Below are 16,110 nucleotides of genomic sequence, written 5' to 3'. Positions count from 1 at the left end.
ATACGCAATATTAGTTTTAGACTTATCTAAGTGGGAGACTGTTGGATTAATGTCTAAGTCCATAACTATCATTAGTAAGACTTGACCCGACCCGGCATGGTCCATTTGGGTTGCATGGCATCATGCATTTGGATAGATTATAATGAGAGAAATGAGACACTTATGGTTATTAATATATTATAAGTTATAGTATATTAATAATAAGAATAATGAGATTATTTAATTAGTATTGATCAAGAATTAATCTAGGATTAATTAAGTGATCAAAAGAAGACTAATTAAATATATGGGTTGATTGTGTAAATCATCCATACTTATATAGTGGGCTAATGCTCCATGGATTATCTAGTTGGGCTAAAACCCATATGATGCTCCATGGATGCTCCATGGTGTTTTTGTACCCATGGATCATGGAAATGAAAGGCCATGTCAATTAGGGTTTACATGGTGTAACCCTAACTATATAAGCATCTTATTCTTGACCAAAATCGGCCACTAAAGAGAATAAGAAAGGGCTAGCCGATTTTCATGAAGTGTAGAATTCTCTCAAGTCATTCCATTTGTATTTGGTGTTGTGTGAACCATTTGAGGTGTCACACTTGGGGCACTAGGCACTCAAGCTTCATGAAGACAAGCACCAACAAAAGGTATGTTATTCTAACTTGTGTTATTCAAGGTTTTGTATGCTAGAATAGAACAATACCTTGGAAAGTTGATATTTGCATGTATAATAGAGAAAACATAGATCCAAGGTATTTAGGGTTGCATGTACACTTAGGAGTGTTAGAATGATCATAACCCAACACAAACGTCATTTCATTTTACGACCTACATTTGTCGTTGTTTATCCAGTCGATACTATGGTACAATTAATCACATGATACCTTACTATAAATTCGGTTTAAGGTAGTTAGTACAGCAGTAGTTCCTATAATACAACACTACAGTACTACATTAATTTACCCTTTACATATTTAGTGATCTTTTCACTTAAACATTAATGTACAAACTATATTTTGAGAATGGTAGTTACACTTGGGAAAATTACATACTTTTACAGTAAACGAACATACAAAACAGTTACGCCTTGGTAGAAGGCTACTTTTAATAGAAAATATAGGTTTTTCTAGGAGATTCAAACATTTACAAACACTTACAAACGTTTACAAACTCATACTTATAACTACGTTCAAACATTTTGATACAACCACCGACACTAAAATACTTATGAACTCACCAGCTTAATGCTGATAAACTCTTTCAAAATAACTTGTATTCGCAGGTCATCAGTAGACAGGTACCAAGGCTAGCTTTTGAGAAGATGGAGCGCATTCAAGACTCATCTTATTATTTTGATTTACATTTCTGGTGTCTATAACTGTACAGAACATGCTTGTATTAAAATTATATATTTAATGCAATGGATGATGTTGTTTGCTTATTTACTGTTATATTGTGTTGTGATACTTTACATGACGTCCTCCGCCTCAAAATGTTTCCGCCGTTCTCGGTTTTGGGGTGTGACAATAGAGTCTTAGAAATAAACAACTACTCTATAAGCAGTCGTGCAAGGCATGCTGGATAATAGAGTACATTACATAAAGATAAGACAAGAAATAACAAAGGACTGCGGATGCTGAAGACGAGTTGACTCCAGCTGCTGAGATAAACGCAGATGGTGAGCAGTTGAGGTAGATAGATGATTGCGGTATCATAGTTCAAGAGGGACACTTTTATGTTTCAACAATTTCCCCCTAAGTGACCTCTATAACTTCGGTTCAGGTATCAAGTTTGAGGAACTTGATCAAAATCCACCAGAATTTTCTGACATTTTCAAGCCAAGTGATTCTTCTAGAAATTTCAAACTTGACTTCAGTAGTAGTGTGCTTCAATCTTTCTACTGCGGTCTTGCAGATGTCAAGTTGTTTCTTGGGTAGGCGGTGCATAGCATTCATCGGAATGAAGTATTTGACGTTGTTAGCCTTCTATTTGAAAATGATCCCAAGTTCAGGAAAGTTTTTTGTGCCTAATGATCTTTCTTCAAAGCCTTCGGTGGGCATTGGCACAGGTTCAAGTGGGGGGAGATCAAACTTACTGCTGATGGTGGGGTGGATATCCGCATCGATCTTGGCGAAGTCACAAACTGTGTCCCTTAGAAAGGATTTGCCTTTGTCGAGTGCCATTTGCATCTTCGGATGCTTTTCTGCCTTGTTTTGGAATACTCTGGCAATGAGGAATATTTCTTTCGGATTCATGCTTGGAAAATCTACCTGAGTGCGTATGTAGTCATGGTCACTTCTGGTAAGAGTGTACTGAATGAAGTCAACCTTCATGAACTTCCGCATCTTGTAATTTTTAATTGCGGATGGTCTATCGTTAGACCATATGTTTTCCATAGAGGAGACATGCTTCGCATAAAATCGATTGAGTCTTTCAAATTCCATAGGCAGTCGTTTGTGATCATGTAGACTGCAGTCAAAGGACTCAAAAACTGCAAATACTTAGCATTGGGAGAGATTGGGATATCCCAATAACCATCAGAGGGAGGTTCGGCATATGTGAGATTTGGAGTGTAGTCTTCATCTAGTAGCCCGCAGAGTGGATTGACCCATGAGTTAATCAGCGACTCATCTATCATTGTATCAAATCCGTATTCTTTCCATATGAGTTCAACAAGCTTGGCCGCTTTCCAATCATGTTTCCTTTGGGCTGTGGCGGGAGAGCCTGTGGAACTTGCTGATGATATTTTTTCCTCAAGATTTTTAAGGTGAGGAGGAGTCTCAGGCCTATTGAGGGTGTTGTTTATAGGAGAAGAGTGAGGAGATGGAATATTGTGGGATGGTGGAGGTGAAGGCTACGGTGTGGGAATTTTCTTTGTGGTGATGGGAGGGCTCTGATGGATGGAAGTATCTGAGTGGTGGACTTCTTCATCACTTCCCCCTCTTGAGGGTTGCAACAGAGGTGCTTCCTCAAGCCATTGTTTAAGTCCATCCACCTTGGCACAGACTTCTGCAAAGTGAGTTTTCATGGTCTCGGCCAACTATGAGTTGTTTGGGGTGGAGGAGTTGAAGAGTAGCTTGTGTATTTCCTTGGTAAGTTGGAGTATCTTAGGGCCATGGAAGTTAGAGGTGAGGGATTTCTGAATTCGGTTGATTGTGGCATGAAGAACAGAGATAGTGGACTCATAGGTAGTATGAGTCTCATCTATCACTTTTTGATACAGTGAAGCTTGATCCGCAATGGCTGCTTGAAGACCCTATTTGATTGCGGTCACCTCAGTAATGAGGCGTTCTGCTGCAGCCATAAATTCCTGATGATCGGCCTCGCAGTTGTTGTCAAGAGATCGAATCCCCATTTCGACTTTGAGAGAGATGCGCTCAGCAGCCATACGCTCTCTCGTCTCAAGTCTTTCAACTCGTTCAATTAAGGACTACGGTCCTGGAATTTCTTTAGATGAAGGTTGGGTAGGTTTAACCGCAGCCAAAATTTGATCAACTTTGGCTTGGAGACTGAGGAATTCCTTCCTGGTGACAGCATCCTTCTTCTTTTTCTTTTTCTTTTCCTTGGGCTTAGAAGTGGAATGTTGAGAACCGCTGGACTCTTCTTCTTCTTAGAACATCATAAGGTCGTCGTCTGAAGGATTTGGTTTGTTGACCTCCTAGATGTCTTCATCATCAAAACCGAAGGTTGGGGCTGAGCTGAGTTCAATTATCAGTTCTTCATCTTGAGATGGGTTGTCTGCGGGAGATGGAACAGGAGTTGGAGTAGGAGGAACTTTCGAGGTAGCTGTGGCTGAAGCTTTAGCTTTCATCATAGTTTCTGACATTTGATCCATCCAGTGTTGAACCTTTTGGATTGTGGCAGCAGTATGGGCATTGCTGATGGCATTTACCCAATACTTGGCCACGGACAGTATTTCTTGTTCTTTCTGTTGTTGTTGTTTGACATGTTTCTCCTTGCGGGCTTGGAAGGCTCTTTTAAAGGCAACATATTTCTTGATTTCGGCATTAGTAGTTGGTTGATACCGACTCCAAGAGTCACTTGAATCATTTCCGTCAATTTGTTGTGTTCGCACCAAGGTGTCCCTTGGGTTCACGGATCCTTTCATATGAGTGCTCACCGTGCCTAAACCACCTCAAAAGAATGGAAGCAGAGTAGGATTTCCTGGGCTTCCTTGGTCTCCTTGAACCGTGGTCAAGTCTAGCCTCGGCCCAGTTCTGGCATGGGCGGAAGAGATGCCCTGCGAATGGATTGGTGTTTGAAGTGTTTGGGATATATGCAAAAGGATGGATTCTAACTCCTAAGAAGAAAAAATGTGCAGTCAGGAAGCCCTGGAGACCTTAGGGCGATGTCCAGATTTATCTACTTGAGATATAACTGGGGGGCTGTCTCTACGTTCAGATGAGGAAGAGGATGAAACAATCTCACATGACGAGGTTGAGTGGTATTTGAGTGTGGTATTGAATGGATGTGCAGCTATCCCAAGGACTACTGGAGCCTGGTGAGAGGCTACAGTATCAGTCCGGTCACGCATTTGTCCAGTGGTTTCAGTTGTTTTTCTTCTCTTGAGGATAGATATTGGTTGTCTATCTTCCTCAGAGTCACTACTCGATACAGTGGTGGGTTTGGTTTTGCATTTCTTTGAGGGTGCAGTTTGTTTGGGGGCATCCTTCTTAGGTGTACTAGATTTCTTCTTGGATGCCACCATTTTTCTCTATTGAGAAGGGTTAGATAGTGTAGTGGCAGACGGGGCTGCAGTACCCTCAGGAAGAATGTTTGTAGAAGGAAGAGGTGGGGTAGAAGGGTATGGGACAATACCCTCCGTGGCCTCTATATGATCCGAGACATCAGCAGTCTCAAGACCAAGCAAAGTAAGAATGTGAATGGAAAGCCTGCGAATAGGTCCAAATAAAGTTTGATCAGAAGAGGGATTGTACCTTTTGAGATCCTTAGTGACAAAGAAGTTGATGTCACTACCCATGTTGAGACCAGCATCCGCATGTAGATCAGATATGCATAAGGACCAGAATCGAGCAAATGTGAGCTCGGTTGGGTTCTCCCTTGGGTGCTCTTTGGGGATATATTGGAGGAAATCATCCCAAAGAATCTGGCCATAGTTGACATCGTGGCCCGTGTAGATGCTCCATACTAGTTCAAGGAGCTTCAAACCCATGTTGTCAATGCCTTCGGTTCTGCCTGATAGACAGCGGATGACGAAATGGCATACAAACTGCCAAACCGCAGGCAGTTGGTTCTTCTTAAACTCACCAATCCCTCGGATCGGTTTCTGATAACCCATTTGGTAGAGTGCGGTGGTGATGTCAGATAAGGATGGTGTGAAGATCTTGATGGAGGGATGAATTAGAAGATTTATGGCAGACAAGAACTTCTCCTTGGTCAAGATGACCAAAGAATCATCGATAAGGTTAAGATGCACTTCTTGTGGGTTCTCCAATGGTTTGTATGTAGAAAAGGCACACTTGAAGAGTGTAGAAACAGGAACAACGTCAGTGAATGCGTCAAATGGGCCAAACAAAATATGGTTCTTGAGATACTTGATCATAAACTTGGTTGGGGCATTGTATGATGGATGATCTTCAAAAACTATTCTGAACTTGCTTGAAGCAATCGTTAGAGATGTGGAGCCATTTGGATTCATGGAGCCTGAAGCCTTGGATTGCTTCTTTGATGCACCTGATTTCGCCATTGAGAGATAAGAGAATGGTGTTCTTGAGAGTTATGGAAGTTTTGGAGAGTTAAGAGAGAACAATCGTTTAAACAGAGAGCGTAAACGATCTTAGGGAAGAAGATGGTTTTATAGAGGAGGTAAAAAGGATTTTAACCCTAGGTAAAAGATAGATGAGGGTAACAAGTCAAATGGGGTTTTTTTTGTGGGTTGGGGGGGGGGGAACAATGACTCTGGGATTAAATCTCAGCCACACGAAGATGAAACAGGTTTTGGAAAGATTTTGAGAGATTTCAAAAAGGGGTTTGCATTTAATAGAGGATTAGATGCATGGAAATACGTCAGGTAAACTTGGGTTGATGAGAGAGAAAGGTGTAACTGATTGGACGTGGTTGGGAGAGGAAAGGACAAGTTGAGGATGGATTTATTTGGGAATCGTTCTTTTTGTCATCATCCCTAAAATAGGTCTGATACGGGGTTTATTCAGAAAGGGAATCTGTTAGTTGTTAAAGGGAATGTTTTTATTTTATTTAGTAAAGGATCATTTAATAGCACCCAAGGATTCGAGAGTTAATGAAACTATTGAAATTTATTTAAGATGATTGCGGATGGACTCATCATTGCGGTTGAGAAACTTCATCGCGGATGAACAAGGAAAGATTTCAGAGAGAATCTGTGAGAAAAACACTTGTACAAAAGTTAAATAAAAGATTAATAGAACCCATGAGAAGTATGTCTGACATATGGTTGTGGTACCTAGATTGCGGTACCAAAACCATCTATCATATGTAATTCTCAGTTAGAACTGCAACGAAGACCAATGATGGTCTGCGGTAGCTAACACTTCAGAAAGAATTGCGGGTCCGGATTCATCATTCCCAACATTTGTAAGAATGCATTGAGTTTTGTAGAGTCAAGTGCTTTTGTAAAAACATCAGCAATCTCTTCATGAGTAGGAACAAAGATGAGTTCAATATTACCTTTCAAAATATGATCTTTGATGAAATGATACCGTAACTCAATATGTTTTTTCTTGGAGTGATGAATAGGATTATGAGAGATCGCTATAGCACTTTCAGAGTCACAGTAAATTGGTATCCGCATCATTCTATACCCGTAGTCTAGCAATTGTGTCTTCATCCAAAGAACTTGGGAACAGTAGCTGGATGTGGCCACATACTCGGCTTCTGCAGTAGATAGAGATACACATGTTTGTTTCCTTGAAGACCAGCTTACAAGTCTTCCTCCTAGGAATTGGCATCCACCTGATGTACTTTTTCTATCGAGCTTGCATCCTGCATGATCCGCATCGGTGAAGGCTTGAAGACTGAAGTCGTTGTCTGCAGGATACCATAAACCCATTGATTTGCTTCCTTTAAGATACCGAAGAATTTGTTTATCTGCGGTCATGTGAGACACTTTTGGATCAGCCTGGTATCTTCCACATACACCAGTTATGAAGACAATGTCAGTTCTACTTGTGGTGAGCTACATCAGTGAACCAATGATACCTCTATAAGTTTTGTGATACACTGATTCACCAGAGGAATCAGTAGAAATCTTATAACTGAAGGTTATAGGGACCTTAGCAGAAGCGTAGTTGTCCATTGAATATTTCTTCAGAAGTTCAGTAGTGTATTTTTCTTGATGAATGAAAATGCCTTGCTGAATTTGTTTGACTTGAAGACCTAGAAAGAAATTAATCTCTCTATTCATGCTCATTTTGAACTTGTTGGTCATGAGCTTGGCAAATTCATCTACCATGCCATGATCAGTCGACCCGAAAATGATATCATGTACATATATTTGTACCATCATAAGGTGGTCACCATTTTCTTTTCTGAATAATGTGGGATCAATCACTCCTCTTTTTTACCCGGATGAGACAAGGAATTCAAAGAGTGTCTCATACCAAGCTCTTGGGGCTTGTTTCAAATCATAGACTGCTTTTTCAAGCTTGTAGCAGTGGTCTGGAAATTCAACACTTTCAAATCCTGGAGGTTGCTGAAGATAAACCTCTTCTTTTAGTTCCCCATTGAGAAAAGCACTCTTAACGTCCATCTGGTGTACCCTGGGGGCTGTGTATACTAGAAAGATCCGGATGGCTTCCATGCGTGCTACCGGAGCATATGTTTCATCGTAGTCAATGCCTTCTAGTTGACTATAGCCCTTGGCAACAAGCCTTCCCTTGTTTCTGATGTCTGAGCCAGATTCATCTAGCTTATTCTTGAAAACCCATCTTGTACCAACAATGGTATGACCTTGTGGAAGAGGAACAAGTTGCCATACTTTGTTTCTTTAAAATTCTTCTAATTCTTCTTGCATTGCAGCTATCCAGTCTGGTTCAAGAAATGCTTCTTTGATCGTTCTAGGTTCTACCGAGGACATAAATGCAACATAGTGGCAGTGATCAGACAAGTCCTTGGAAGATCGAGTCTGGATACCTGCGGATGGGTTGCCAATAATTTGACCTGGTGGGTGGTCTTTCGTCCATACATGAAGACATGGCATTAGATGATCAGCAGCTACGGTAGAAGGAATATCTAGGATGTCAGAGGAATCTGTGGTTGGAGATGGCAGTTTCCCCTGGATTTGAGAACATCCTGCTGATTCATCTTGATCTATTGGAGCAAAATTTTCTTGAGAAATCGGCAAAGGTTGAGGTTCCCCCTGGATTGCGGATAGGAGTTCCTCTGGAACCTGAGAATGTTCCCCCTGGAATGCAGATGAGAGAGCGACAATTCTAGGATCGGTTCTAGTGTCAATATTCTCTATGAATTCATCATCTAAGTCCTCCGACGGTTCGTTTGATGGTGAAGCTTCACTTCGGGCAGGAATGTAAGCAGCATCAGGTACTGGAACCTCAACGGTTGCAACAAGATCTGGAGTAGAGCTTTCCCCCTCAACCGGAGAGGTGGAAGTATTGAGCGATACTACTTCAGATAGAAATGGTCCAGATACATCGGCATGTTGTTGTTGAGTTGCGGGTGACATCAGAATTTCAGATAGTTTCGCCGTTTCAATGGGATCAAAAAGATCATCATAGTTGAATTCAACTAGATTCAGAGGTCCGAAAGCGGTTGGAATGTCACTTTCCATGATTTCAGTAGTTTTGGTGGATGGAGGTGCAATGCGGATGTAAGAATCATCAAATTTCACATCAAAGCTTTCAATGATCAACGTTGTTCTTTTGATGAGCACTCGATATGCAACCTTGTTAGTGGAATAACCAAGGAAGATACCTTCATCAGACTTGGGTGCAAACTTGTTGAGTTGGTCTCTATTGTTGATCACGAAGCATCTACATCCAAAGATATGAAAGAAACGAACATTGGGTTTACGATTGTTGAGACCTTCATATGGTGTTTTATTGAGACGCTTGCACACGATACTTCGGTTTTGGACAAAGCATGCAGTTGCTACTGCTTCAGCCTAGAAATAGAGAGGAAGTTGGGCGAAGTTGAGCATGGATCTGGCTGCTTCAACGAGTGTGCGGTTCCTTCTTTCCACTACACCATGTTGTTGCGGTGTATATGCTACTGAAAAGTTGTGAGAGATGCCTTTGGAAACCAGGAAACTGTTGAGAAGATGATTAGTGAACTCAGTTCCATTATCACTGCGGATGCGTCTGACTGGAAGCTTGATTTGAAGTTCGATTTCTTTGATGAAGTTAATGAAGATTTGCGGTGTTTCTGACTTGAGTCTGAAAACGAAGACCCGTGTGAAGCGTGTATAGTCATCAACAATAACCATTATATACTTTTTGTGGTGAAGACTGGCTATGGTTGAGGAACCGCAGAGATCAATGTGTAGTAGCTTCAGTGGTTCAGAGATGGAAGAATCCATTATCACAGGATGGCTTGCTTTTGATTGTTTACCACATTCACAAGCTGTACAAAGAGTATCGTTCCTGAATTTGAGAATTGGGAGATGGCGAACTATTTCTCCAGTAACTAGGTTGTTGATGTACCGAAAGTTGAGATGAGCTAGCTTGTGATGCCATAGCCAGCTAACTTCGGATACAGCTTTGGAAAGAAAGCACAGCTGCGATTTACCAATGATGAGAGAAACATCCAGAGGATACATCGTGCCTTCGGAGCGAGATTTGATTAAGCAAGTACTTCGATCACTCGTCATTATGTAACATAATTGATTATCAAATTCAACACGATGTCCTGCTTTAAATAGTTGGTCGACACTGATAAGATTGTGTTTAAGGCTTTCTACATAAGCAACCTTCTGAATGGAAAAGTTCCCCGTAGTGAGAACACTGTAACCTCGGATGACACCATTGGCATTGTTGCCAAAAGTGACATTTCCACCATTGCATATAGGCCTGAAATACCGAAGGTACTCTAACCTTCCGGTCATGTGCAAGGAGCAGGCACGGTCAATTAACCATTCTTCTTCTTGTTCCTCCTTGCACAAAGCCTGAGAATTACACGGTTAGTTTAGGCATCCAAACAAGTTTGGAGCCAAGGATAATTGATGTATTCTTAAATGATGCATATTCCGAGTTTGCATGAACATTTCTTTTGTTAACTTTTAGACCTAGTCCTGGGTGTTTGTTCAGATTTGGATTGTTGCGAGGTTTTTGAAAAGTATGAGGTTTCTGACTTTGATTTGATTTGACATGAGATAAAACCTTTTGACAGTTGCACTGACATTTACAAAAAGAAAGTTTGTCATTGAATCTGACATTGTGCTTGGTCAATAGTTTATAGAGTGAATTGGACTTGGTATTGGTCCGAGGTGGGTAATTTCTAAAAGATTTGACATTTGGTGTCTGAAAAGTTTGTTTTGAACGGAGTTTTGGACTGTGAGATTTGGCATGCATGTTGTTTGGTTTCTGAAAAGTTTGTTTTGAATGAGGTTTAGCATGTGTAAATCTTTGAGTCCCTTTTGGTGGATTTGGTAAGATTCCCTTCCACTTGTTTTGATGTGATTTTAAAGTGTTGGAGTGGGTAAAATTCCTTTCCAATTAGGGTCTTTTGAGGAATAGACTTGAAAAATGTAGTTTCTCACAAGTTTGACACCTTTTTGGGTTGTGTCAGAAGTAGCAGGAGTGACTTTTGAAACTGAACTTCCCTTTTTGCTTATTTCCATGAAAGAAGAGTTTTTTGAAATGTAGCTTGTGAAAACAAATTTTTCTGGACTCTTAGATTTTGGAATTCTCAAATGCTTCTTATTTTTTGAAAAACTTTGTCTGCTTGTGCCTCGAGATCTAATTTCTTCTTTGAAAGCCCTTTTTGCCAAGGATTTTGGTGAATCGTAGTCATTGTTATTCAACTGCGGTTTCCTGGAACCTTTTGAACGATTTTGAAAACGTGGGCTAGAATCATCAGAACTTGAGGGTTCTGGAATTTGAGAGCATTGGCCTACTTCAAAATTTTCTATAGGTAACTCATGAAAAATTGGCTAAAGAGTTGTGGTTCCTTGAGCTGATGGTTTTGGTAGAGATGATTTGACTACCGCAGAGTAGGTTTTAGATGAAACTGTGCTGGGACACTTCTGGAACATTTCACTACAGTGTGGCACACTGTGGTCTGAGGACAAAGATGGAAAGTCCTTTGAAATTTCGGGGCCTTCAACAACAATTTCTTCATCAACTACGGATGAAGTTTGAGAATTTGAATGAGTGGTGCCACAGATGAGAGTTTGATCACATGTGTGACTAGAATCCTCGGGCACAATTTCCTCAACGACATAATTATTGCTCAAATTGTGTAATCTACCGAAGTGAGTTTTGATATCTTCTGGAAAACTCTTGTCATTGACAGGGAAATGAAATTCTCTATCAGGAGGGACATACACTCTGTCTTTATTGAACCGGGGTGAGGAATCCATTGCGGTAGAATACCCATTTGACCAAACCCAATTATATGTATTGTCCACGGTTCCATTGTTTACCAAATTTTCAATAGCCTCACTTTCATTAAATAATTTTTCAATTAAGAGATTTAAGCGTACAATTTCTCTCTGAGCTAAATCTCTCTGGTTCAAGGCTATCTCTAATTGGGTTTCACTTAACATTCTAGCATCTTTCTCTAACTCTAGATCCTTCTCTAACATTGCCATCTTAAGTCTCCTATTATCTAGTCTTCCTCTCACATGAAACATCTCTTGGGATGAAATGTTCTTCTCATCTAGGGCTATCTTATAGTTTGTAAGGACGGCAACACAAGTGTCATTAAGATCATCTATGTAGGGTTGACAGTCATGTATACTATAATTTAAATTTTAGATCATGAGTTTTACCTATTCAACGATGCTTAGAGTCCCATCCTTTGCCATGTAGCAGTAATTTTTGTTCAACATTGCTAACCCATCATCATCCGTAGTGGCCAGCATGCAGATTTTCCCTTTTACTTTAACATTGCTGATGGTATCTTCTTCATCTCCTGATGACCAAACTTGATGGTCTCTTTTAATGATTGAGTGTGGAGAGGTGTTCTTGACTGAAAATTTTCGTGAGTTTAGAGAGAGAGGAAGAGAGTTTAAGAGTTGAAAGGGTGGAGTGTAAGAGAGAGTGAAGAGAGAAGTGGAAAAGTGGGGAATAAGTCTTAATGATTGAGTTTTAGGAAGAGAGAGAGCATGGGGAGAGGGGATGGCCGGATTTTGTGAGCATTAAAGCCTCCTCTCTCCTAAATTCAAACTTTATAAAACTCCCTCCTTAATTTTTATGAAACCCTAATTTTTATAAAAGTGTTTATTAAGGCAATTCTTGATTTATTTAAAAATCTTGTTTTTTAACTAATAAATTATGATTAATGTATGATAATTTAAATTTCTATTTCATTGATTATAATCCATAATTTGATTAATAAAAATTTGATATTAGGAAGTTTATAGCCAATTTTATAAAGTTTTTAATCTTTAAGGTTTATAAATTTGGATTTTAGCTCTTTAGGGTTTTTGGAACATTGTTTGATATTCACTATCATATTGGAATGAAATTAGAATATTTTAATTTATTTTTAGGGTTTTATATCCTTTTTCAATTGTAACAAAGTTTGAAGTTTCATTCTAATTATGGTATTGGCATTTTCTATTGTAGTTAAGCAACTTACTAGAATCGTAAGAGTCAAGTATATTAGTCCTAGATCTTAGTTGGATCCTAGTTTATGCAAGATTTTGACCTAATTTATACTACTAGGCCATGGCATGTTGTGCATGAATGGTTTTTATAAAGATGCATAAGTCCGAGAATGACCTGAATTGACAGTTGTCACAGTGACCAGCTCTAACTGTGCGAGCAAGATGTTCATGACTTTGATGTATGACATCTACTCAGGAATCAACTTGGATTACGGGTCTGTTCTCTGGGCCCAGTTGGTTTAAAGCACTCTTTCTACCACACAACACAATGAAATCTCCTATACTCATTTCTGGACAATCTTCGTTCAAAGGGCGATTAGCAAACTTAACATTTTGGTCTCAGAAGGGTCCTATATGGCAGCCATTCAAATCTTCCACACCACCAACATCATCCTCGCAGACAACTCAAAGTTCATTTTCATCGGCTCTATTCCTGAAGCAATGCTTCATGATGTTCCGCCAGAGATTGATGTACTGCGAGCTTATCGCAGATTCCCGTATCAGGCTTTTGCCCCTTGACAAATGAAATGCGAAAGATCCACGAAGAAGCGGACAAACCCAAGAAGGGAGGCAAGAAAAGGGTACGACAGTTGGTCTGACTAAACCAGTCCCATCTCCAAAGAAGGGTGGGAAATGAAAAGATGATGTCGAACCTTCCGCACCAGCTCAAACACCTAAAAAGAAGAGAGTAAGGAAGATGGCTCATCAACCACGAACTCCAACACAAAGCGATCATGAGGACTCGAAATCTCAAATGGTTTCAGATGTTCCTAGTTCACATAAAACTCATAACGAAGAAGATGTTAAATCTCAATCGAAGGTTTCGGAGCCTGTTACTACGAACACTGAGGTAACTCTCGAGATTGCTAGGATGAAAATCCTTAAAGATCGTTTAGATTCAAAAAAATTCAAACAAGAACAAAATGATCTAAATAATTCTGAATGATTAATTGTCACGCCTCAGAAGAACTTGACAAAAAATTGCTACGGTAGAAGCGTGATTAGAGTTATACAATAATATCAAAGTTAACAAAAATAAGATGCATGCATGCACCTTAAATACTCTAACCCTAGAATTAAATACGAGATGGACAATCCCAAACATTTAGATAACAAACCATACAAAAAGCCTAATGATGCAACATCTAATACCCAACAATCTCCCCCTTTTCGTCATTTGAGGAATGCGAACATGAATTTTGGATTCGCTTTTGTACTTCAAAAACCTTCGGCATTATGCTCAACAATGCTTTATGAACCTGGACATACCAACGAATCATGTCTGAGAAGCATTTCTTATCACCTTCACTATTTCCCTTCTATTTGTTGACAAGATCCAAGATGGAATCAAGACAAGATGTGGTGTATAAGTGTTTTTCTGGGAGGAAGAAACACGTTTTGCGATAGTCAGCATCATTCTTATCCCTCGCTTGAAAGACAACATACCAGCTTTCCTTGTAGAGTTTTCTAATCTTCAACTATTCAAACCCCTCAGGAGCTTCCTTATGAACTGTAGTATGCTTTTTTCGTAACACTGCAGCTATCCTATATCCAGAATGCCCACCTCTTGGATATACGAAATGATAATAAGCTTAAGGTGATGGATGATAGGTTCGTACTTTTGCACGTCTCACAACAAAAGATTATAGAGAATTATCTAATCATAAGGATTGATAGATGGTAGTTCTATGTGAGTGAACTCCTGAACATGACTCGTAGAGCCTATGACAACTTTGAATTTGGCTTTAGGAAAACTGTCAGTCTCGATTGGTCTGGTTACCTTCACTGCCGTGATTTTGATGGCACTCCAAGTTTCGTATTGCTGCCTCATGTGCTTAAGATAGAATTGGAAATGAAGTTGATCACCATCATTATCAAAGACAGCAACATTCACAACATTGATGAAAGAATGAAATTTGAAGGCTTTAGATATAATTGGAAGATCCAGTTGCGAGTCCTGAGTATTTTGGAGGTCGAACGACACAACTGGTTCTAGCCAATACTAATTAGGTGAATCAATAGCTTGAATTTGAATCATTTTTAAATTCCAAATAGGAAACAAGAGTTTCCTGCTTTCAAGAGCGGACCTTGATTCTTTTTCAGCTTTCTCCTTAGCTTCAGCCTCTCTCACAATTATTTGATTCTCATCTAGTTGAACCTCACAAGCCTTTCACCTTTTGAGTTCTTCTTCATCAAGCTCTTCTTCATCACCGTTATCAACTATTGGTTCCTCATAAAAAAGCTTTTCTTTGCCTTTTGGCTCAGATTTGCTCTTAATGCTTGGCTTGACTGAAGTTGTTGGAGGCTTTTTCAATGAAGTTGTTGAAGGCTTTTTCGGTTGATCTCCCCTTTGTTTTGGAATAACAGAAGGTTCCGGAATACCCTCCAAGTGGAGTAACATAGCAAACATAGGTCTTAGCTTTTCAGCAAGATGCTTCAGAACAGTAATTGTTATCATTGGATCCTTGGTCTTGATAATGTCTGAGATGAAACCATTAACATCAGATATACAACTTTTCATTATTGCCTTCTCGGCGATCAGATCCTGAATATCTTTCTCAACATGTTCAAGGTTAACAATGAGAACTTTAACTTTTTTAGTTTTAATGGAAAGGGAGTCCATTATCTTGCTTTCCATGGCGAGATCATCCTAAAGTTTAGAGAGTTGAGAAGAAATGGATGATTTGAACTCTTCGTGATCAGTGGTGATTCCAGTTCGGACTTCTTGCAGTTTTGTTCTTTCAGCCTTAAGAGATGAGCCAAGATTTGCAATTGTTTCATTAGCTCTCAATATGTTGGGCTCAAAAGAAGACTATAAGTTGTTCATAAACATAGTAGCATCAGAAATTAGTTTATCGACTTTTTGGTCGTTTCGTTGCAAACAAAGGTAGAGGCATTCACAACATTGTTCATCTTTTCGAGATTAGATGAATGCTCCTTGGTGAGGGTTTCAATAATGGAGTTAATGGAGACTTGGGAGTACTCATCAGAAAAAGAAGGTTTAGAAACCTGAAGCAGAGTGTCAAGATTGTCGTTTATTGCCTTCATTTTCCTCTTTTGTAACTGGTGCTTCATCATCACTTTCGTTGCGAACAGTGAATGGGCTATGAGTAAACCCTGCCAACTCATCTTCATCATCACCATAGATCATGTCAGGATCATTTCGATGTATTGGAGAAATAGGTGGAGAGACATGAGATGATTGAAAGCCTGAAGTTTTAGCCCCCACATTAGATGCATTGACTGAAACAACAGGTTCTCCAGAAGTCATTGGAGGAACAGTGGAATCTATGTATAAAGGTGTAGATAAAGGACTGGTGCTTTGA

The 16,110-nt window shown here is 39.7% G+C and overlaps 1 protein-coding gene across 1 annotated transcript; it reads right to left on the bottom strand.

Annotated features, from left to right (window-relative positions):
* Window positions 1-7,558: 7,558 nt before the first annotated feature.
* Window positions 7,559-10,057, bottom strand: LOC145010478 (uncharacterized). The gene is made up of 3 exons (XM_078969015.1): window positions 9,447-10,057; window positions 8,131-8,987; window positions 7,559-7,947 (listed from the first exon to the last, which is right to left on the bottom strand). The coding sequence occupies exons 1-3, from the start codon at window positions 10,055-10,057 to the stop codon at window positions 7,559-7,561; spliced, it is 1,857 nt and encodes a 618-aa protein (XP_078825141.1).
* Between the last annotated feature and the right edge of the window lie 6,053 nt (window positions 10,058-16,110).

This window comes from Lactuca saligna, chromosome 8 (genome assembly GCF_052625555.1).
Source record: "Lactuca saligna cultivar CGN05327 chromosome 8, ASM5262555v1, whole genome shotgun sequence".
In the NCBI taxonomy this organism is placed as follows: domain Eukaryota; kingdom Viridiplantae; phylum Streptophyta; class Magnoliopsida; order Asterales; family Asteraceae; genus Lactuca; species Lactuca saligna.
The sequence above is the reverse complement of the archived record's forward strand: the minus strand, read 5'-3'. Positions and strand labels throughout refer to the sequence as shown.

Bases quoted from the DNA above. Each gene is read 5' to 3' on its own strand.
- LOC145010478 (XM_078969015.1), bottom strand. From the start codon at position 10,057: ATGACCGGAAGGTTAGAGTACCTTCGGTATTTCAGGCCTATATGCAAT. The intron at 8,988-9,446 runs GTATATAATGGT...CTTTGGATGTAG, and splicing joins GCCAGTCTTCACCACAAAAA to ATGCTTCGTGATCAACAATA. The intron at 7,948-8,130 runs GTATCCAGACTC...CTCTTCCACAAG, and splicing joins TATTGGCAACCCATCCGCAG to GTCATACCATTGTTGGTACA.